Source organism: Ahaetulla prasina, chromosome 2 (genome assembly GCF_028640845.1).
Source record: "Ahaetulla prasina isolate Xishuangbanna chromosome 2, ASM2864084v1, whole genome shotgun sequence".
Lineage (NCBI taxonomy): Eukaryota > Metazoa > Chordata > Lepidosauria > Squamata > Colubridae > Ahaetulla > Ahaetulla prasina.
In genome coordinates this window covers 28054542-28078612 of record NC_080540.1, presented here as the reverse complement: position 1 = coordinate 28078612, position 24071 = coordinate 28054542, and the positions used below count along the sequence as shown (strand labels likewise).

Sequence of the window (24071 nt, the reverse complement as noted above, 5' to 3'; positions counted from 1 at the left end):
AACTAGACAAAGCATTTTTTTTATAATTGTGCATCAAAAAATACAAAAGACCAAAATACACATACATATACAGTATTGTCCCCCCTTGTTTTTTTTGTTTTTTTTGTTTACATTTATACCTCGCCCTTCTCCGAAGACTCAGGGCGGCTTACAGTGTATAAGGCAATAGTCTCATTCTATTTGTATATTTTTACAAAGTCAACTTATTGCCCCCCCAACAATCTGGGTCCTCATTTTACCTATCTTACTTGTTGAATATTGATACATATATTACAGCAATAATAATGCAAAACAGGCCCACATGTTTATTAGACTCATTCTTTAACATTTTTTCCTTTAAATAAGTGATCCTTCTTAACTAAAATCTTCCCTCCTCAAGAAGCTGGTTCTCCGCACATCCTTTTTCCCAATCTCTTGATAAACAACTACCTGTATTTTTAAAGATCTTTTGCCATATTTTTGTAACATAAAAATTGAGAGTTCCTTTCCCTGGTGTGCAAGCCCCCGAACCACATCTGATAGGTGGAAATGTGTAAGGCTTTTCTTTGTAAAGAAGCAAGTTCCAAAATGGAACCACCCTGCTCCACAAACAAGTTTGAAAAGCACATCTTGCCATGAATCACACTTGTCATGAAATCACACATACACCAATCATTAAGAGCAATATTATATATTCTTTATATCTTCGGTAGTCATTGTAACAGCTAAAGTTCAAGTAAAGCTAAGGAGGTATTGGAGACCTTGACCTCCTACACTGAAAGCATCCCTAAGCCACTTGGGTACCAGCATCTCATCCGCCACCTTAATGGACAGGCATCCTCGAGCAGGAAGGCCAATGGTCTGACTTTCATCTATTGCAGGCCAACCACTAGATCAAAAGCGGATGAACCAGTGTGTCAACTAGCCTCAGATCAGTGCTTAAGACCCAACTCCATCATTTTGAAGAAATTGGTAATTTATACTAAGCAAGTCTGAAATGCTGGACAGGCAAAGCCAGAACTGGAAGTAAATCAAAACCACAGAGTCATATCCTCTCTTGAACCCTCCCTATACTAGAGGTCATACAGTAATAATCCAATGTCGTCTTCCTCCTTGGCCACGTGTAGTTTCACTTCTGATATTCTTCCTCGGTCAATCTTCTGGATGGAATGTGGAGCCAGCAGCTGCCGTTACATTCACGCGCCAAAACAGTTCAAACGTCTGTTTAAAAAGGCTATCTCCCTCTCCCACACATGCAATGTCAGCCGAACGCTGGAAACAGTGAAAACCTCCCCCCTCCTGTATTAATCATGTAAGACACTCAGTAGAGCAAACTTTTAACAAGGTAATAAAACAGAAAACAATCTAGTAGGAGAAATGCACTTAATTAAAGCGGAGGCTGATACAGTGGATAACATCATCATTTGATACATAGCTTGCCTCTGCTACAGTTATGTGCCCAATACTTCAATACATGAAAAAAATGGTCTACTAATACCTAAATTACAGTACATTAAACTAGAGGACAACCAGGACAACCCATGGATAAACACAGCAATAGATGCAATGCCCACAATTACCCCGTTGTGCTAAATAATAAGTAATACATCTTTTCCTTCTCCACTGGGCTTCACTGGGTTGAAACAATGCCTTTGATCGTCCTCTGGGGCCTTCCCCCTCCTTAGGTTGTGTTGTGCTGCAAAGCAAGAAAATGGAGGAAGTCAGCAGCCTGGTTTGTATGAAGAGGGCCTTTTCTGTCCTCTCCTTGGCTCCCTTTCCCCCTCACAGCAACCCACAGGAGGCATGGGGGCTGTTAAGTTGGCCGAGTAAGGAGACCGAGACCGGGGTTGTGACAACAGCTCTTTTATTTAGTATGAGACTTCAGCAAAAGATACAGGCAGGATGCTCTCCTTATATACACACCTGGATCAGTTGGCCACCAATAGAACTCAAATGTTTTCCCTCTGGAATCTCCCGCTGGAATTTCCCACCAATGGGATCTTACACAACAGGGGCCAAGCAGCCAAATTGGAGAAGGGCTTGCAATTCTCACCCACAGAGATAATCTCCCTGGAGCGAGGAATTCTCACCGCTGCCCTTAGAATAGAATAGAATAGAATAGAATAGAATAGAATAGAATAGAATAGAATAGAATAGAATAGAATAGAATAGAATAGAATTTATTGGCCAAATGTGATTGGACACACAAGGAATTTGTCTTGGTGCATATGCTCTCAGTGTACATAAAAGAAAAGATACGTTCATCAAAGGTACAACATTTACAACACAAATGATGGTCATAGGGTACAATTTAACCCTTAATGATAGCAACAAAAAGTTACAGTCATACAGTCATAAGTGGAAAGAGATTGGTGATGGGAATGATGAGAAGATTAATAGTAGTGTAGATTTAGTAAATAGTTTGACAGTGTTGAGGAAATTATTTGTTTAGCGGAATCCCTTTCCCCCTCCAATTTATCACCATCAAGGAGCTTTTTCCTGGACAGCTTCCCTTTATTTCTCCAGCCCTCCCCCTCAATCTCTTTCTCTCCCTCCCCTCCAGTCCTCCTTGGAGAGACATCCCTTATTTTCCCAGGGGGCCCAACGTTTCCTCTCTCACATTCTTCCCTGAGAGCTGGTGGGCTGGAGAGGCTGGCCTGGCCTGGATGTTTCCTGAACAGCAGCTGATCAGAGGGTCCCAGGCAGGAGGGGCTGAGCCCTCCACCATCTCTTGATGGCTACCTTGGAAAGATTGAAGAGGGTGGATTCCTCACCCGCAACAAGCCAGATGGTCTTGGCTACGAGGTATTTTCCAAGCTCAGAGTTTAGTCTCTCAAATAGATTTCAGCAATATTCAGGCTCACCTCCAGTTATTTTAGGATGGAGCATCACGTACGACTGAATCCCATCTTCTGCACTTGTGGGAGAAGGAAGCAGTTCTAGAGAAACTTGTCACTTCCCAATGGCGGTTTTTCCTGCATCTCCAGCCTGATAGATGGTGAAAAAGAGACGGCAGCCAGTTTATTTCTGGGGCAGCACTTTTCTCGCCTTTCCTAGATCATTTATGGGACTGTTGTTTGATTCTGGAGCTGATGATATTTGCTCCTCTGAAGAAGGTTTATTAAGGCCAAAGAGGAATGTGGAACATTCTGAGACTTACAGGAGCTGGAAAAACGGTTTCAATAGTTTATTCTGATTCTCATTCAAAATGCTGTTTACGGGGAAGGGTGTTGTGGGGATCATAGGTGAAACTCTCAGGGAGGCTCTGCCATCCACAGCAACTCAGTTGATGCAGAAAGACACCGGGGTGGGGTGGGGGGGTGGGGAGAGAGCAATGGATGTGTTTTTACTTACAACTCAGGAAGAGAATCCCATTTGCCAAGATCAGGGCAGCCACAAGAATCCACCAAATTGTAGCTAAAGAAAGGAAGCATATGATTAGACAGATCCTGGGTTACCTGAAGTGGAGATGCTGAGCAATGGGAGCATTTCCCAACCTGCATTGGCCTCCAGGAAGCGTTCCCATGTTATGACCCAGGTGGTCAATGCAAGGCTGGCCTCTAGAGAGTCCTTTATGGGTGTCAATAAATATTCTAACTATCAGCCTTCTCAACCAGTAAGACCCCACCACCCCACACTTCCCTGAAGGCAGTCACCCTCAGTCCCCCAGACAACAGCCTCTATATAACAGCAGTCCACAGAGTAGCAGAATGCTCACAAGGCAAAGTCCAGGGTCCCAAGTCCACTCCACCAGGATAAGCCAGTCAACAGGGCAAACTGTAGTCCACAAGGCAAGGACAAGGCACAGGTCAAAAGGCAGCTCTCAAGGCCATGGCCAAGGCCAAGGCAGCAAAGAAGGCAAAGGCAAAAAGGCAAAGGCAAAGGCAAAGGCAAAGGCAAAGGCAAAGGCAAAGGCAAAGGCAAAGGACAAGGCAAAGGCTGCTCTCAAGGCAAAGGCAAAGGCAAAGGCAAAGGCAAAGGCAAAGGCAAAGGCAAAGGCAAAGGCAAAGGACAAGGCAAAGGCAAAGGCAAAGGCAAAGGCTGCTCTCAAGGCAAAGGCAAAGGCAAAGGCAAAAGCAGCAGCAGTGGCAGCGGCAAAGGCAAAGGGCATGAGTCAAAGCCCAGGGAGTGGAGAGGAGACAAAAAGCCAGGCTCAAACAATTAATGTTAGTTGCAAAGACAAACTCCCCATGGCTTCTCCTTAATTCACTCCATTCCAGGTGTTCCTTGTGAGGAGGGGTGGGGTGACCTTCTCCCAAGTAACCTTGCAGCTCTTCTCTAGGCATGCCTATGCTCCTCTCTCCGTGTCCTTGGATCAAGCGGGAGAGACAGCTGTTCCTCATCAGAGGGGATCTGCTGCCTATTGGCACCACAGCCTGTCATCAGCTGATCCTGCCCTGTGTCTCTGAGAGCAGCACCTCTCCATCCGTCTGGTGGTCGACCACCTCCCACAATGCCTGAGGGGCCTGGGACAGCATCGTCCTCAGCCCCTGGCCTCTCCCAAACAGAGAGACATGCCATTCCTGTTGGACAGTGCAGGTTTCAACTCCTCTTCCTCCAAACAGGGCTCTGATGGGGTCATGACACCCCACCTGAAGGAAGCCCCTCCCCTCCAAGGCTGCGGAGAGTGGAGCGAATGGCCTTGAACTGCGGAAGGAAGAGCCACAACCAATCAAATCTTCTATCATTATCATCTCAGATATTATCACATGCCTTATCTGCATACCTTTGCTATTAAATTATACCATTTCCAATTTCCAACAAGAAAGCACTTTTCTCCCATTGCTAAATGCATTTCCTGCTGTTTCCCTGAAAATATGAGATGATGCAGCAGGAAGAAAACCCTTCCACATTTTCAGATATGGATGTAAAGTTCACTCCTACCTGAGGTTTCCTTCTGCATGTCACAACCCCTCAGCCTCTCACCTGTTTCCTCCTTCAAAGCCAAGACCAGGGGCTCCTGCAAGCCCTCGTGCCACCAAAAACGGTCCCTCTCCTTGGGGTCGATCTCAATGCTGATCTGGATATAATAGGTCCCGTCTGAGTTGGGGGTCACATTTTTATGGAGGGTCTCATACTGAAAGGCTTCTCCGTCTCTTCTCCAGATGGCCTGGATCTCCTTGGGGTAGAAGCCAAAGGCCTGGCAGATGAGGACCTCCAAGCTTTCATCCACCACTTTGTGGGTCAATATCCCCACTGGGGGCTCTGCAGAAACAGCAAAAAAGGGAGTTTGCAGGATTTTGAGAGTTTCATTTTCATTTCATTTCATTTATTTGATTTTTATACCGCCCTTCTCCCGAAGGACTCAGGGCGGTGTACAGGCAAATAAAAACAAACAAGACACTATATATAAAAATGTAAAATTAAAAAACTTATTATAATTTGCCTAAAGATTTAAAAATATATAAAAACTAAAACCCCATTTAAAATTAATAATAAAAACTATAAAATCCATAAAATTTAAGCCAGCCCGAATAAAAGATGTGTCTTCAGTTCGCGAAAGGTCGAAGGTCAGGTATTTGGCGTAAACCCGGGAAGTTCGTTCCAGAGTGTGGGAGCCCCACAGAAGGACCTTCCTGGGGCCGCCAGCCGACATTGCTTGGCGGACGGCACCCTGAGAAGTCCCTCTCTGTGAGAGCGTACGGGTCGGTGGGAGGCATATGGTAACAGTAGGCGGTCCCGTAAGTACCCAGGCCCTAAGCCATGGAGCGCTTTAAAGGTCATAACCAAAACCTTAAAGTGCACCCGAAAAGCCACAGGTAGCCAGTGCAGTCTGCGCAGTAGGGGTGGAACATGGGAGGTACGCGATACTCCCTCTATCACCCGCGCAGCTGCATTCTGGACTAGCTGAAGCCTTCGAGCGCACCTCAAGGGGAGCCCCATGTAGAGAGCATTACAATAATCCAAGCGAGAGGTAACGAGTGCATGAGTGACTGTGCACAAGGCATCCCAATCAAGGAAGGGGCGCAACTGCCGAACCAGGCGGACCTGGTGGAAGGCCCCCCTGGAGACGGCCGTCAAATGGTCTTCAAACGACAGCCGCTCATCCAGGAGGACACCTAAGTTGCACACCCTATCCTTTGGGGCCAGTAACTCGCCTCCAACAGTCAGCTGCAGCTGCAGCTGACTGAATCGAGATGCCGGCATCCACAGCCACTCCGTCTTGGAGGGATTGAGCTTGAGCCTGTTTCTCCCCATCCAGACCCGTACGGCTTCCAAACACCGGGACAGCACTTCAACAACTTCATTGGGGTGACCTGGGGTGGAGAAGTACAGCTGAGTGTCATCAGCGTACTGATGGTACTTCACCCCAAAGCCACTGATGATCTCACCCAACGGCTTCATGTAGATGTTGAACAGAGGCAAAGGCAGCAAAGGCAGAACAGAGGCAAAGCCTTTCCAGCCAGATGACTTAATAACAGGGAATAACCTCTCCTTGTGTCTACCTGTGGGAGCCTCCAAGATGGGGGATTGAAGCTCCTTAGATTTATTTTTGAAAGGAGTAAATAGGATTTGTGGTAAAGCTGTCCAATTGACCAACAGTAATTGCAAACTTGGGGTTTATATCAAACCCCTACCCAAAATTGAATTTGTTCAAGCGGTCCCAGATAGAAATCAGGAACAGGTTGATCTTTTCCTTCTGACCCAAACATGAGTTTCTTCTGCTTTGCAAGATTTTCCCAGGGAAACAGAAGGAGACCTTCATGAATTTCTTGAACATTTAGTTACTTTATCTATAAAGTTCGTATTCTGGGGAGCATTAAAGATCATTTTTCTCCTGTAATGTGATGTGGGTCACTGCCTGACATTTAGGATAGAAACAATATGGGGAGGGGGTAGCACTGCTCAGTGGAGACCCCTTTTGCCACTCACCGATCCTCTGCAGAACCTCCTTCTTGTAGAACAGGTATCTCTGCAGCCACTCAATGCAGGTCTTCTCCAGGTAGATTTTCATTTTCTTTGTCCATCCTGGATCCTCGTCCCACTTCTCCTTGACCTTCTGGGCCTGGGCCTGAGCTGCCACCCACCTGAGGGTCTCCTTGTCGAAGCTGATGAAATCTATTCCATTGTAGCCATAGTGGAAATAGCCTCCTTTGCTCCCATCTTCCCTGAGTTCACATCCCCAAATCGCCTGCCAGGTGTGAAGCCCTAAAAGGAGGCCCAGAGGGGGTGGGTGTGAATGAAAAGGGTCCAGCGCTCCTCTCCCTAGACAGCATTAGAGTCACTTGGAGAGAGAGACCCAATTTCTCCTTCCCCTCTTTATCACACAGGGGAAAATATCTTCTACTTCAATTAACCCTTTTTGGCTGGGATCAGGCCATGAAGAATTTCTAGGTGAGGGAGATAATTGGGGGGGTGGGGTCAGGAGGTGGGGAGTGGGATGTGTTTCCTTTTTAGGAAAGAAAATCTCACTATTATGCCCCCTGCAGGCATTGCTTGCCAAAGATGTCACTAGCTCTGCTCACCTCCAGCATGTTGGTCCACTTTCGATAACTTCTCCAAGTCAGGCCTGAAGACCCACTCTGGGATCAGAAACCTCTTCTTCTCCACCTCCTCCATCCAGGGCACCAGAGGCTCCATCCTCCTGGTGAGGCTGTCAAATTGAGCGATGGGCTGGTCGTCCAAGTAGCTGTTAATGAAGAACTGGGGCAGCTCCTGGTTGGGGTCTGGCAGTTGCAGGTAGAAGTAGCACAGGGAGTGTGAGAGGGAGCCTGGAGAGGGAGGAGGGAGAAGGGCAGAATGAGAGGGTCTGCACTGGAGCTCCATCCCCTCTGAGACTTTATTGTCACCCAGCACCCCCCAACAATTGAGCTCTTCTCTTTCTGCTCTGCTTGGGAAGGTTCCTTCCCTTAAAGCTAAAGAAGAAGCTCCAGCATCCCTTGGCTGACCTTGCAAACATCTGGGCAGAGCCACATGTGGTCACAGCTTCTGTGGGCCCTCAGAATTCCCAGCTTCTTGTGAGTGCCTGACTCCAATCACAATCACAAGCACAGGGAATGTCATGGGCACTGGAAGATTCACCCGGAGCTTCATTTTGGAGTTGGAGACCTGGCTGCTCTCCAGAGAGGCAACCCAGCCCCTCCCCTGCACTCTACCCCTTCCCAGGTGACTCGGTTTTCTGAGAGCTTGGGGCTCCTCCTAGGTAGCCTGGCCCTTTGCCAGCCCAGCGGTGGAACACAGATATGTGGAAACAGGTTGAGCTCTGAAGGTTCCTCTCTGATGGAAAAACTGAACACTTAAACTGCAAACTCTTCTACAAGCAGCCCCTCCTTTTCTTTGCCCTTCTGTTGGCCTGCGGCAACCTTCCTACCCCCCTCTTTGCCTCCTACGCGTGTAAATTAACCAGCACCAGAAAGTGTAACTCAATGACTCAACCCTGGCTTCCTTATCATTGCCAATATTGCCTCCCCCCCCCGGCTATTTTTTATTTATTTTATTTTATTTATTTATTTTGTCACAACAGTATATATAAGCATAAGCATGAAAGTAACTATATAATATATAAGCATATATATATATTACTATACCTAAGATGGCACCGACGAAGGCTGCCTCGGTGAAATGCTCTCTAATTGTCTCTTTATTTCTAATTGTTCTCTGTGACTCACTACGGATTTCCTACTCACGAGACCATCTGCTAAAAATTAAGGAACATTTCTTTAAGGAGCAGCTTTCTTTAATCTCACCCCCGCCTGTCTTTACAAACACAGGAGATTCTAACACAGGAGGAGGCAATTCCCACGGAGCCATGGATTACTAAAAAAACCAAACGAAGGAAACGAGGTAAACGATCTGGGATCTTAATCAAGCTAAGAACTCGCACTAAAACTCCTCTGCCTTCAATTTTCCTAACAAATATACGCTCACTTGCAAATAAGATGGATGAAATACTCCTCTTAAACAAATACTATTCTGATTTTCGCAATTCAGCAGTCCTATGCTTCTCTGAAACCTGGTTAAATGAATCAATTGAAAATAGCAGCCTGAACATTCCAGGATTTCAAATTGAATGATCAGACAGGATTCCAGAAACATCTGGTAAAAAGAAAGGAGGAGGCTTATGCCTATATATTAATTCAACCTGGTGTCAAGATTTTAACATAATTTACAAATTCTGTGACAACAATTTAGAGACTCTAATTATCAACTGCAAACCTTACTATTTGCCTCGTGAATTTTCCTCATTTCTTCTAATTGCTGTTTATGTCCCACCACAAGCCTGTGTAAACAAGGCATTACGAACTCTAGCTGACCAAATCATGGAGGCTGAAGCCAAACACCCTGATTCACTGGCCATTGTTTTGGGAGATCTAAACAAGGCAAACTTAAGGAAAGAACTACCAAAATACTTTCAGCATGTCAATTGTCCCACCAGAGGCAAGAATACTCTAGACCACTGCTACACAACACTAAAAGATGCCTATTGGTCTTTACCACGTGCAGCTGTAGGACACTCTGATCATTGCATGATTCACCTTGTACCTGCTTACAGGCAAAGACTTAAAGCCATAAAACCAATAATTAAATCAGTGAAAACCTGGACGGAGGAATCAGAATTAAAGCTACAGGCATGTTTTGACTGCACTGATTGGAATATTTTAAAGATACCTCTGCAGACCTGGATGAACTCACAGATACTGTAACATCATATGTCAGCTTCTGTGAAGACCTATGTACCTACAAGGAACTTGCGAATACACAGTAATAACAAACCTTGGTTTACACCTAAACTTAAGCAGCTACGACATTCCAAAGAGGAAGCCTACAGAAAAGGTGATAAAATGCTGTACAATCAGGCCAGAAATGCACTAACAAGGGAGATAAGAGCAGCAAAAAGAAGCTACTCTGAAAAGCTAAAGAATCAATTTTCAGCAAATGAACCAGCAAACATGTGGAAAACTCTTAAAAATATCACCGGCTATGGCAAACCTCCTTCCCAGGCTGAAGGTAATCAACAACTGGCAGATGACCTGAATGAGTTTTACTGCAGGTTTGAAAGGAAACTACAGCCACCTATCTCCACAACCACCATCTCAGACACACCAACAACAGCCAAGCCTCCTACAACTGACCCCATTTCATTGGGTTCACAACCCCTAGTGATCACAGAAAAGGAAGTGCAGGACCTATTTCACAGACAAAAGCCAGGAAAAGCTCCAGGCCCAGACAAGATAACTCCTTCTTGCTTAAAAGTCTGTGCTGACCAATTGGCCCCATCTTCACCCATATTTTCAATAAATCACTAGAGATGTGCTATGTTCCTTCTTGCTTCAAACGCTCTACCATCATCCCAGTGCCAAGAAGCCCACCATCAAGGAACTGAATGACTACAGACCAGTTGCTCTAACATCTGTAGTCATGAAAACCTTTGAAAGGCTAGTGCTTTCCTACCTGAAAACCATCACGAATCCGCTCTTAGACCCCTTGCAATTTGCATACCGAGCAAATAGATCAACAGATGATGCTGTTAATATGGCTCTGCACTACATCCTACAACATCTTGAGTCTCCAAAGACCTATGCAAGGGTCCTTTTGTAGACTTTAGTTCAGCATTCAATACCATCATTCCAGACATTCTTCTAACTAAGCTAAACCAGCTACAGGTACCGGAACAGACTTGTAAGTGGATCACAAGCTTCCTAACAAACAGGAAGCAGCAGGTGAAGCTAAGCAAGATCACATCAAATACCTGTACAATTAGCACAGGGCCCCCAAGGCTGTGTGCTCTCCCCACTTCTCTTCTCTCTGTATACCAATGACTGCATCTCCAATGATCCATTTGTTAAGCTACTGAAGTTCGCAGATGACACAACAGTGATTGGTCTCATTCGAGACAATGACGAATCCGCATATAGACGAGAGGTCGAACGACTAGCCTTGTGGTGCAACCAAAACAATCTGGAACTGAACACACTCAAAACCGTAGAAATGGTGGTAGACTTTAGGAAAAACCCTTCCATACTTCCACCTCTCACAATACTTGACAACACAGTATCAACAGTAGAAACCTTCAAATTTCTGGGTTCTATCATATCGCAAGATCTCAAATGGACAGCTAACATCAAAACATCATTAAAAAGGACAACAAAGAATGTTCTTTCTGCGCCAACTCAGTAAGCTCAAACTGCCCAAGGAGCTGCTGATCCAATTCTACAGAGGAATTATTGAGTCTGTCATTTGCACCTCTATAACTGTCTGGTTCGGTTCTGCAACCCAACAAGAAAAACACAGACTTCAGAGGATAATTAGAACTGCAGAAAAAATAATTGCTACCAACTTGCCTTCCATTGAGGACCTGTATACTGCACGAATCAAGAAGAGGGCCGTGAAAATATTTGCAGATCCCTCGCATCCTGGACATAAACTGTTTCAACTCCTACCCTCAAAACGACGCTATAGAGCACTGCACACCAGAACAACTAGACACAAGAACAGTTTTTCCCAAGGCCATCACTCTGCTAAACAAATAATTCCCTCAACACTGTCAGACTATTTACTGAATCTGCACTACTATTAATCATTTCATAGTTCCCATCACCAATCTCTTTCCACTTATGACTGTATGACTATAACTTGTTGCTGGCAATCCTTATGATTTATATTGATATATTGATCATCAATTGTGTTGTAAATGTTGTACCTTGATGAACGTATCTTTTCTTTTATGTACACTGAGAGCATATGCACCAAGACAAATTCCTTGTGTGTCCAATCACACTTGGCCAATAAAAATTCTATTCTATTCTATTCTATTCTATTCTATTCTATTCTATTCTATTCTATTCTATTCTATTCTATTCTATTCTATTCTATTCTATCAACAACCTCAGATATGCAGATGATACCACTCTAATGGCAGAAAGCGAAGAGGAACTAAAGAGTCTCTTGATGCGGGTGAAGGAGGAGAGTGCAAAAGTTGGCTTGAAACTCAACATTAAGAAAACTAAAATCATGGCATCCGGCCCTCTCAATTCCTGACAGATAGATGGTGAAGAAATGGAGGTAGTGACAGATTTTATTTTCCTGGGCTCCAAGATCACCGCAGATGGGGACTGCAGCCAAGAAATTAAAAGATGCTTGCTCCTGGGGAGGAAAGCTATGGCAAATCTAGACAGCATACTAAAAAGCAGAGACATCACCCTGCCAACAAAAGTGTGTATAGTCTGTAGGAAGGGAACTTCACCCAGGCAGTGTTGAGCAAAAGGAAACCAAGCAAGGGCACATCATAATAACAAAAGACACTGGCTCAGAATTAAATCTGGCCAGGGAAAAACCCACAAACCTCAAGGCTATTTAAAAGACAATACCAAGAAATACAGGAAAGGAAATAATTAGGTCACACAGACATAGCCGACCAAATAAGGGAATAGATTAGATCAGGACAAGATTCAATCACAAGCCTGAATAGATTAACTTCAGTCAAAGCATATGGAAAACAACTAACGGAAGGGAGAACACTTAAGGAAATCAAATCCTTAGAATGAACAGATTAAACCGGAACGCACGCCCGAACACGAAACCCACCCACATTAACATAATCAGAAAGACAAAACACAGAAAACTTAGCAAGCACACACACAAAGGGAAATCCCATCAAGTACTCCCAAAACAAAGAAATGTAAAGGGAAAAAGAGTATAAAAAATGTACACTTACTGTATATGGTTGTCAGCTCACCCAGGAACGCGGTCCTTGCGCTTGCTGGATTCGTCTTCCTGAAAAATAAAGAAACCTCGCTTTCACGCAGCTCGCTTCGATCTCAATTCCTTCTAATACATCGGCTACGCTCCAATCTGCTGGAGAGGAGCTCCCAGCAAGGAAATTCGAACCCATTCGGAGAACGATCTATCAAGTCAAGGCTATGGTTTTCCCAGTTGCAATGTATGGCTGTGAAGGCTGGACCATAAGAAAGGCTGAGCGCCAAAGAATTGAGGCCTTTGAACTCTGGTGCTGGAGAAGACTCCTGCGAGTCCCTTGGACTGCAAGGTGAACAAACAAGTCAGTCCTAGAGGAGATCAACCCTGACTGCTCTTTAGAAGGCCAGATCCTGAAGAGGAAACTCAAATACTTTGGCCACCTAATGAGAAGGAAGGACTCACTGGAGAAGAGCCTAATGCTGGGAAAGATTGAGGGCAAAAGAAGAAAGGGACGACAGAGGACGAGGTGGCTGGATGGAGTCACTGAAGCAGTAGGCATGAGTTTAAATGGACTCCAGAGGATGGTAGAGGACAGGAAGGCCTGGAGGAATGTTGTCCATGGGGTCGCGATCGGTCGGACACGACTTCGCAACTAACAACAACAATATAAGCATGTAATAACTATATTAATTGGATATAATGAAAGAAAACAATAGGACAGGAACGGTAGGCACGTTTGTGCTTTTATGCGCGAACATTTTTTCACAAATACAAAGGGGAACGGATTACAAAGGAAACGCCAAACGTTCTTAAACGAGGGTCGGCGAAGCGTCTCGAGGGAAGGCAGATTTTTCCTTCTGGGAAAATTGCTTCGAGGGGGAGAGACCCAGCCCAGGACACGACCCCCCCCCCCCTCCCCTCTGCTTCCTCTCCTCCGGGTCTCAAGTCCTCCTAAGAACTCACCGCAGCAGCCCCCCCGCACGGAGGCCCCCAGCACCGCCCCCAGGAGCCAGAGGGACGCCCGTTGCAGCAGCATCGCCCGCCAACCACGCGCCGCTTTTCCATCTGCAAGCGAAGACACCTGGCAGCATCCTCTCCGCCAAGGGAAGCCCCGCCCCTTCTGATCCACCCACCCCTCCCCAGCTTATATATTGCCCAGTCTCTGGGACTGAAGTTCTCTATGCCGTCCGCAGGCTCTCTCGCCAGTTTTGGGTCGGCGAAGGACGGGAAAAAACTGCGCCCCTCCTTTGCTCTCTTGCGGCCCCCAAGAAGCGGGAGCGGGGTCCTAGCCAGGCGCTCCCCACAACGCGAGGCGAGCCCCTTTAGGGGAAGGGCGGCCAAGTTTAGCCCCCAGACGATGCGGCCACGCGTGTTGCGTGACCGCAGCCACAGCGATGCCCTCCGTGCTACTTCGTCTGGCGAGGCCCCTCCGAGAGACCCCCGCCCGCTCATTCCAGCGACTTCTGTGGACCTTTTGGGAGACCGCGATCGTAGCTTCCTGGCGCAGTTTTATTTCTCCTTTTGTGTTTGAAGACTCTGGACAGTTCAGATTGTAACTGAAGAAGGGATTCTATGAGCGGATAAGGGGCATTTTAGTCCATCAGAGATGGGAGGAGTCCGCGCTTGTTTATTGGATAATGGTTTTCGGCAAGAGACCCCACTGAGTCCCTTTCCTTTCCCTTTCCCTTCCCTTCCCCTCCCCTCCCCTTCTTTTCCTTTTCCCTTCCCTTTCCCTCCCCTTCCCTCCCCTTCCCCTTCCCCTTTCCTGCCTCCCTTCTGACTTCAATTGCTCCTTTCCATTTGTTGCTCCAAAACTACAATCTCCCATGGGAGCTGTGAGAGGCCGCCTGGGCCAAATCCCCTCAAGGTCTTCAGGGAAGGAGGGCTGTGAGCCCAGCCTGACTTCAGTTCACCATAAGGTCTAGCTGCTTCTCCCTAAATTAAATTGCAGATAGTGTTTATAATATATATCTAATATATATCGTGTATAGTACAGTTCATTTAGTGACTGTTCAACGTTACGGCATTGGAAAAAGTGACTTATGACCATTTTTCATACTTACGATCGTTGCAGGATCCCCACGGTCACATGATTTATGTTTGGATGCTTGACAACCGTGTCACATTTATGGTGGCTACAGTGTCCCGGGGTCACGTGATCAACCACAGGGAAGCCGGGTTCAATTAACACCTGCAGTGATTCACTTAACAACTGTGGTAAGAAAGGCTGTAAAATGGGGCAAAACTCCCTTAACAAATGTCTCACTTAGCCACAGAAATTCTGGGCTGGGTTGTGGTTGTAAGTGGAGGAGCAGCTGCAGCCTGTTGGACTAGAAAACCTCCAAGGTCTCTTCCAAGTCCCTTCTCTTATAGGAAGAAAAATAGAACAGAATAACAGAGGATGAGAGTAACAGTATATATGTGTGTGTGAAATACTTTGCATGGGTGTCTTCAAGGTGAGACTTGAGAAAGAGAAGCTGGAAAACAGGTTCTTGAGCTGGAAGATCCCCAGAAGCTTAGACTGCCAGTTAGGGTGGTTGCTGGGGTGGCCCCTGGAGACTGTCTAGGGAAGGTCCCAAATAGAATAGAATAGAATAGAATTTTTATTGGCCAAGTGTGATTGGACACACAAGGAATTTGTCTTGGTGCATACGCTCTCAGTGTACATAAAAGAAAAGATACATTCATCAAGGTACAATGCCCAGATAAACTTGTCTTCCTGCCTTCCTGGAAACCCGCAAGGCAATTGGCAGCTGCGCAGAGCAGCAAGTGTGGAAGGGAGATCTTAAGGCAGGCGTGACTGGTCCTTGGAAAGAAGACAGAGAGGTCCTCTATGTGTGGTTGAGAGTCCGGGAATGGGGGGATTTCCTTCTTAAGGCCTTTAGAGCCAAGCTCTGTGTCCTGAATGTGGCTCAGCCTCTTTCTAGAGGCCTGGATCTTTCTCCAAACACTCCTTCACAGAACCCCCTCAGCCAACCCCCACAACACCACCCTTCCTTCAGGGCCTCCTCATGAAAAGCTTTTTCTTCCTTTTTTCCACCCAAGAACCCTGTGAGGTGGGCTGAGTTGAGCAATGAAGTTCTAGGGCTGAAGGTGAACTTTAGCCTACAAGAAAACGTCTTGGAGGCTGTTCCCCTGTAACTGTGATGAGTGTTGTCTGTGCTGAATCTAAACCAGATGGGGCTTGTCTCCAGGACTCAAATCTTGGAGGAGAAACACCTGCAGGAAAGAAAAACATTCTTGGCACCTAGACAGCCTTTTACTTAGGCAGGGAAATTCCCTTTTTTACAAGCAGCAAAAATACTGAGTCCCATTGGTACCAATGAAAGATTTCTTTACGTATTTGGCGTTTTTCAACCCAATTTTTTTTAAAAAAATATTATAAAGTTAAAATACAAAATCCCAAAGAAAAGGGAACAAGAAGAAAACAAAAAATGTGCATAAAAAGAAATGTTGTTATATGGTCATAAAAAGAAAATAACACATACACATCGATTGCCCCTCCCCCAGTTTAATACTGATAAGTGTATCTCAACAATAGCTTCGCACACACCCCTTACAAAACTCCACAATTGATGAACTTCTTCCTGCTCTATTTATCCAACCAATTTGATCTCCCGAAACAAGTGGTCGATCTACAAGGCTCTTTTCAAGGGGGTGGGGCGGGGGAGGGAAAAGATCCTGTCCCGTCACTCCCGCCGGGCGCGGCCAAAGCCTGAAGGTCCAAGAGGGACGCGGAGTCCCCGCAGGCTCTCCGGCTGCCCTCGCTCGCTCTCTCCGGCCTCCTCCGTCTCTGCTTGGACCCTTCCCGCAGCTCCAACGCCTAGCCCGGCGCTTCCACCCTCCTTGCCCGGGGCGGCGTTTTCTCCATCCCATTGCAGACTCGGCCTCCCCAAGGAAAAATCCCAGGAGCCGCGGAGCTCCCGCCTGCTTGGCGCCCTTCCTGTCGCCCGGCTTTGCGTCTCCCTTCGGGGCTCCCTCCGGAGAGAAGCCGGTCCTTGCCCCCCACTCCCTCCTTCGGCTCCTCCTTCTGTTCTGGGCAGCGGCCTCTCCAAGGCGACCTTGCATCGTTTGTGCCCCGGGAGCCTCGCTGCCCTGTGTGTCCCCCAAAGCGCCTCTGCTTTCCCGGGAAATGTGCAGGCTTATGACTACAGAGTGTCCTCTGTGGCAGAGGACCATAAACCGCGGGGAGGGGAGGGGGGGATGCTTGGGGAAATGAAAGTAAGGAAGGGAGGAGGGCCCCAAAAGTGCCTTTTTCAAGAGGCAACTGGACTTTCTGGTTTTTCTTTGAAGATGTTTCGCTATTTCAGTGGTGGGTTTCAAAAATTTTTATTACTCGTTCTGTGGGCGTGGCTTGGTGGTCATGTGACTGGGTGGGCGTGACTAGTGGTGAAATCTAAACAGTAAAAGTTCTTAAACGAGGCTCAGGGAAGCGCCGCGAGGGAAGACAGGTGTTTCTTCTGGGAACGTTGCTTAGAAGGGGAGAGACCCAGCCCAGGACTACCGCCACCTCTCCCTCTGCTTCCTCCCCTGCGGTTCACAAGTTCCTTCCAGGAACTCACCGCAGCAGCTCCCGGGCAAGGAGGCCCCCAGCACCGCTCCCAGGAGCAAGAGGGGCGCCCGTTGCAGCCGCATCGCCCTCCAGCCACACCTGGGCTTTTACATCTGCAACCGAAGACAACATCCTCTGTCTGAAGCAGTGGGATTCAGCCAAGAACTCCTTCTAACACCTTCTTCCCAAGCCTCGGTCCCTTCCCTAAGCTGCCCTAAGTTCTCTATACAGCGAAAGGAGAAGGGAAACTCCTTTGCTCTCTTTCCGGTGCAGGGTCCTAGCAGGCGCTACCCACAACACGCGGCGCGACCCCCTTTAAGAGACCTCCAGCCCAGTTTATCACGTGCAAGTTTAGATCCGTTCACGCGCGTCGTGGGGACGCAGCCATAGCGATGCCCTCCTTGCTAATTCTTCCTGCGAGTCTCCTCCGAGAGTGACAGCTCTTCTCCATCTTCCACGGCTTCCGGGGCCTTTTGGCAGGTGATTGTAGCCTTCAGGTGCAGTTTTATTTCTCTAAGGATACCGGCCCGTTAAATTTGAATTTAAGGATGGGATTCTACGAGCGGATAACGGGCATTTTAGTCACGAGACCATCAGGGATGGGAGAAGTCCGCTCTTGTTTATTAGATAATGACTTTCGGCAAGAGCCCCCAGTAAATCTGTCTTCATATAGGATCCCCTCCTTCGTCTTTTCCTTGACTGCTTCCCTTCTGTGTTCAGTTGCTCCTTTTTATTTCTTGCCCCCAGAGCCACAATCTTCCCATCGGGGCTGGGAGAGGCTCACCTGAGTCTCAAGGTCTTCAGGGAAGGAGGGCTGTGAGCTCAGTCTGACCCGGATTCACCACGAGGTCTAGCTGCTTCTCCCGAAATTAAATGGCAGAGTCTGCCTATATGGACAAACAGTCCTTGGCAAGTGGGGGAGTGAGAGTCAAGGAGTATTTGTGTCTCTGTGTGTGCATGAAATACTTCGCAGAGGTGTACACAGCAAGGGCAAACCCTGTCATGCGTGATTGCGAGGAGCCCCCCCCCCCACTCCAGTGGTCCACGGGATTTAAAATTATGAATTTGGTGGTTCCTGAGGTCCAAAAGGTTGGAGACCCCTGGGCTAGACAGTCTCCAAAGCAGGGAGGTGAAGGAAAGGGGGAATGGGAGGGGCAAGAAGGGGGAGGAGATTTATTTGGGGCACTCTGATGGCTCAACAGACTAATGCAATCTGTTTTTAACACAGCTGCTTGCAATTACTGCAGGTTCTAGTCCCACCAGGCCCAAGGTTGACTCAGCCTTCCATCCTTTATAAGGTAGGTAAAATGAGGACCCAGATTGTTGGGGGCAATAAGTTGACTTTGTATATAAATATACAAATAGAATGAAGACTATTGCTAACATAGTGTAAGCTGCCCTGAGTCTTTGGAGAAGGGCGGGATATAAATTCAAATTAAAAGAAAAACTTGCCTAATGAGTGATTGTGAGCAGAGCCCCTCAATCTAGGAATGGGTGCAATTAACACACAAGACAAAATTCAACAAAAGCCAGACCCTGGACAGTGGACCTTGGGAGACCCAAGCCTTTGGATGCTGCTGCTGAACATTAGGTTACTCAACAACAAGGAATTAAGACCTAAATCCTCTCCAAACACTCTGCTGCACCCCGCAGTCACCCCCCTGCAACGCTTCAGGTCCTCCAGGCACTTCAGATTGTAAAAGAAACCACCACATTTCTTCTGATTCTCCCCCGCCCCCCCAGCTCCTCCCAACAATCCTGTGAGGCAGGCAGAGGTGAGAATAATCCTTTCTGGACTGAGGGTGGGAGGCTCAGCTCCTGGAGAAGACTCCTTGGCGGAGTCTGCTGCCCAGAACCCAAGGAGTCGATGGCTGGATGGCCGGAGACAGGAGAGGAAGACAAGGACAGTCATTTGGTATCCATTGGCTGATAACGGCACAGGCGAGTTGAGGGGCAGAGTCTGATTATATTGTGCAAGAACGCTATGGGATGATAATAGTTTCTTTACTGCAGAGGCTTCCTTCCGTCCCCAAGGTCCAATTCGCCTTCTTGTCTAGCAGTCGATGTAGCTACCGTCACCTTCTGTGGCAGAAAAATACGATAAAAGTTTAATGGGCCCAGAATTGCCTGGAGTTCTGTCTGATTCTTTGGGGTGGGGGCTTTCTGTATGGCCTTGACTTAGCTTTTGGTAGGGTGTGTCCCCGAGCCGTCAATTAAATATCCCAGAAATTCGACTTGTGGAATTTTTCTTTTTTAACCTTATTCTGGCTTCTTGAAACCGGCTCAGGACTCTCTTTAGTGGGATGAGCTCTTCTTCTTCATCATCAAAATAATATAAATAATAATAATAAATAAAATATAATATAATAATAAATAAAATAAGGCACCACCCCCAGAATGCCCTGTAGGAGGCGTTCCATTATACCAGAGGTCTTCAAACTTGGCAGCTTTAAGACTTGTGGACTTCAACTCCCAGAATTCTCCAGCCAGCTATTGCTATGCTTGCTGGAGAATTCTGGGAGCTGAAGTCCACAAGTCTTAAAGCTGCCAAGTTTGACGACCCCTGCATTATACTTTGAAAGAGTCCTTGGTGCCACACTTAAACCAAATTGCAGCGGGCGGCATTTAAATGCCCCTCTGTGTGTTACAATAGTTTGTGCCTCTGCAGTGGTGTCATCCACCGGCAATTGCTGATACGCTTGAGCTAAATTTTGCAAAAGTTTTGCCCTTTCCTAAGGAATGCAATAAAAGTGGCTCAGGGGCTAGGATGTTGAGCTTGTCGATTGAAAGGTCGGCAGCTCAGCGGTTCGAATCCCTAGTGCTGCTGTGTAACGGGGTGAGCTCCCGTTACTTGTCCCAGCCACATGACCATGGAGACATTTTCGGACAGCACTGGCTCTTTGGCGTTGAAACGGAGATGAGCACCGCCCCCTAGAGTCGGCAACGACTAGCACATATGTGCGAAGGGAACCTTTACCTTTAAGGAATGCAATAAATGCTGAGCGACCCAGCACAGGGTAGGCACTCTGCTGTAATGCCTTATTGGGGTCTCCCATTTAGCGTGATCAACCGGCCCCAGAACCCCCTGGTCTAATTCAGGGGTCTCCAACCTTGGCAACTTTAAGTCTTGTGGACTTCAACTCCCAGAGTTCATCAGCCAACAAAGCTGGCTGATGAACTCTTGGGAGTTGAAGTCCACAAGTCTTAAAGTTGCCAAGGTTGGAGACCCCCGGTCTAATTGACTGTCTATTTTGGGCGCGAGAGCAAAAGGGACCCCCACAAGGTTTCATTCAAATGGGGGCGACTTTGGGGTTTAGGTTGAAAGAGATGGGTTCCCCCATGTACTTGCCCAAACTCCCGTTGACGTCCACGAATTTCTTGGGCAGCTTGATCCTTTCACTGTGGTCGGTCAATCCTAAACCCAGAGAACCGAACCATTCCAGTCCAAGCAGGCTTGGCAGGTCGCCTTTCACCACGGTCAGCTGCAACGGTCCGAGAAAATGGTTGTATTCGACTTGGAAGGATCCCCTCCCTACGACGGGGATGGGGTTCCTTTGATAGTCCTTTAAAAGTACCTTCAGAGGCGTCAATTCTTTCTTTGCCAGTTCCGGAACCGCCTTCTTTATGGTTTTCCACGACACCACGGTCATGCACGAACCCGTGGCCACCACCATGTCGCAGGGAGACCCTTCGATGAGAACCGTGACACGGATTTGCTTTGAGGGATGTACGTTAATGCACCCTATGATGGTTTCCCGTGTTTCTCTTGCTTCCGCCGCTCGGTTTTCTCTTCTCTCGGGCTTTGGAAACTGCGCTTTTGGGAAACCCGTTTGGGTGGCAGGCTGCCACTGGCGGTCCCGGGCAGGATGGTTGGCACGGCAGGCCCTCGCTATGTGCCCCTTCCGCCCGCATCTTTGGCAAATGGCATCCCGGAATCTGCAGCCCGTTCTGGGGTGATCGCCCCCGCATCTGGCACAAAAAGGCAGCCTTTCCCCCGTCTCCGGATTCCCCGTCTTTCTTTCGAAACGTCTCCGGATTTCATCGCCCTGATCTGTTGAGTCTTCGTGCTTATCGGAGGCTTCGTTTGCTCTTGCTTCATCAAGCGCCATTTCAAACGTGAGATCAGGCTTCGCTAGTAAACTGGTCTGCAGACTGAGGTCCCTCAATCCCAAAACATGCCTATCGAGCAGGGCTTCCTCTAGATTCCTAAACTGGCAATCAACTGCGGCTTCTCGTAGCGCGATGACGTATTGGTTGATCGTCTCACCTTCCCCTTGGCTCCTGTGGTGAAATTCGTATCTGCACAGCATCTTTGCCGGGACGGGCGCATAATGTGCCCGTAGCGTTTCCTGGAGGGTTGTCCACGGTACCGTCCGGACATCGGCTGGTTCCGAGAGTGCCTGAGCCATTTTGAAGACTTTGGGTCCACAGCGGGTTAGGAAAATCGCCCTCTTCCTATTGTCCGGCAGACCCAATAGATCGTTGACTTCCAGGAAGCAATGGAACCGCGCCATATATGATTTCCAACTCTCCGTAGCTGGGCTGAATGGAGCTAGGGGAGCGTCCGTGGTCATCTTGGCAAGAAAACCCTGATGCAATTTCTCAACTTGCTGCTGGCCGCGTGGATTCCCTGCTCAGTTCAGCTCCTTTGTCCTCTTCGGAGCCCACCTTCGTTTTCCAATGTTAAAGTGGGGGGGGGTGTGTGGACTGAAGAGGCAGGACTCCGTATGGTGACTCCAAGCTCTCTATTGAGTAGATTGGTACAGCGATCTCTTCGGCTGGCATTCCTACCACTGAGCTTGCTCTATTTTCCCGCCTTTCATGTGAACCAATGAATTTAAACTAACGTTGTTTTCCCGCTGGGAAGGCGGACCTGAGTGAAGCCTTGGCTTCCCTCTCTATTAACATATTTAGCAAGGAGGGAACCCCTAAAGGGAGCCGCAGAGCCGGGTGACCGGCAACCAGGCAGGTGCTCCGCGGCTCCCGGTTCTTACCCTGCGGCAGCTGCAGTGGGATGTTGAAACCGCCCCCGCCCGCAAAGAAGGAAGCAGCGCCGGGCAGGGCGTCGGAGTTGCGGGGAGGCTCCAAGCAAAGACTGAGGAGACCGGAGAGAGCCAACGAGGGCATCCGGAGAGCTGCGGGGAGTCTGGGTCCCTCTCGGACCTTCAGGCTTTGGTCGTGCCCGGCGGGAGTGACGGGGAAGGGATCTCCTTCCTTCACCCCCCCCCTCGCCACTGCGCCCTTGAAAATAGTCTGAGGTCAGGACAAATGGATCGATCACTTTTTTTTTACAGGAGTGAGTTGGCAGGTCGAATTGGTTGGGTAAATAAAGCAGAAAGGATTTCATAAATTGTGGAGGTCTTTTGCAAAGGGGGGAGGGCCAAAAGTTTTATTGTTGAAAGATACTTCTCAGTATTAAATTGGGGGTATCAAAGCGATGTCTGTTCTTTTCCTTTTATACCCTTTTTTCTTTTGTTCTTGTTTCCTTTCGGATTTTGTATTGTAACTTTCAAAATAAAATATAATTGCTGGAGGGTGGGAAAACTCAGAATATATGAATAATTCTTTCATTAGCCCCAAAGGGACTCAATATTTTTGCTGCTTTTCCCCGGGAGTGGGAGACAGAGAGGCTGTCCAGGTGGCAAAATGTTTTTTCCTTCCCAGAAGTTGGAGAGGGATCCGATTCTACCTGAGTGTTTCTCCTCCTCCAGGATCTCTCAGTCTTGGAGCAGGTTTAGATTCCAGGCCCAGGCGATGCCTGACAGGTGCTTGTATGGCCTGGGCACAACGAGCCTTGAAGTTCTCGTACCCTGGAACCTCGTTTCTCAGCTCAGCTACCTCACAGGGTTCTTGTGGGGACAAACGAAAAAAAAAAGCTTTTTATAAGGAAATCCTGAAGGGAGGGTGGCATTGTGGGGGCTGTGCCCCATTCCCGGTACAGCCAGTTTACTCCATTGCTGACTGTTGGGGGCGAGTCATTGGCCCCCACGGAGAGGGTTCGCAACTTAGGCGTCCTCCTGGATGCACGGCTGTCTCTAGAAGACCATTTGACAGCCTTCACCAGGGGGGCTTTTTATCAGGTTCGCCTGATTCGCCAGTTGCGTCTCTTTCTAGACCGGGTTTCCCTGCGCACAGTCACCCATGCCCTCGTTACATCTCGCCTGGACTACTGCAATGCTCTCTACATGGGGCTCCCCTTGAAGAGCACCCGGAAGCTCCAACTGGTCCAGAATGCGGCTGTGCAGGTGGTAGAGGGAGCACCTCGTGGCTCCCATATAACACCTCTCCTGCGCAGATTGCACTGGCTCCCGGTGGTCTTTCGGGTGCAATTCAAGGTGTTGGTTACCACCTTTAAAGTGCTCCATGGCTTAGGACCGGGCTATTTACGGGACCGCCTACTGCCACAAACTGCCTCCCATCGACCTGTGCGCTCCCACAGGGAGGGCCTCCTTGGAGTGCCGTCGGTGAAACAATGTCGACTGGCGACCCCCAGGGGTAGGGCCTTCTCTGTGGGGGCTCCTGCCCTCTGGAATGAGCTGCCTCTGGGGCTTCGCCAACTCCCCGACCTTCGGACCTTTTTTATTTCATCGTGCTGGGCTAGCCTGAATAAGTAATTTTAAATGGGGTTTTAGTTTTTATACTGTTAGTTTTTAATATTTGGCTACTATTTATATAAATTTTAGTCTGTTTTTAATTTTGTATTTATTGTACTTTTTAACTGGCTGTGAACCGCCCTGAGTCCTTTGGGAGAAGGAAATACAAATGCAATTATAAATAAATAAATAAATTCAAAACACGGAGCTGCGCTGTAAGGGGCTTTGGAAGGAAACCCCGCTCCCTCGCACTCAACCACACTTGGAGGACTCCCCTGGCTTCTTTCCGAGGCCCAGCGAGCGTCTGACTT

At 47.9% G+C, this 24071-nt stretch overlaps 1 protein-coding gene across 2 annotated transcripts; it reads right to left on the bottom strand.

Moving 5' to 3' along the window:
- Positions 1-22502, bottom strand: LOC131190873 (major histocompatibility complex class I-related gene protein-like). Of its 2 annotated transcripts, XM_058168356.1 has the most exons (8): positions 13579-13721; positions 12635-12693; positions 7446-7691; positions 6853-7128; positions 4906-5184; positions 3334-3396; positions 2844-2967; positions 1-1675 (listed from the first exon to the last, which is right to left on the bottom strand). In XM_058168356.1, exons 1-7 carry the CDS (start codon positions 13704-13706, stop codon positions 2855-2857), a joined length of 1164 nt encoding a protein of 387 aa, XP_058024339.1. In that variant the 5' UTR covers positions 13707-13721; the 3' UTR covers positions 1-1675; positions 2844-2854. The 2 variants fall into 2 exon arrangements, 1 of the variants encoding a protein (XP_058024339.1); XR_009153349.1 differs by lacking the exons at positions 1-1675; positions 2844-2967; positions 3334-3396; ... (1 more) ...; positions 6853-7128; positions 13579-13721 and adding exons at positions 17952-19249; positions 20517-22502 and having other exon boundaries at positions 7649-7691.
- Positions 22503-24071: the final 1569 nt, after the last annotated feature.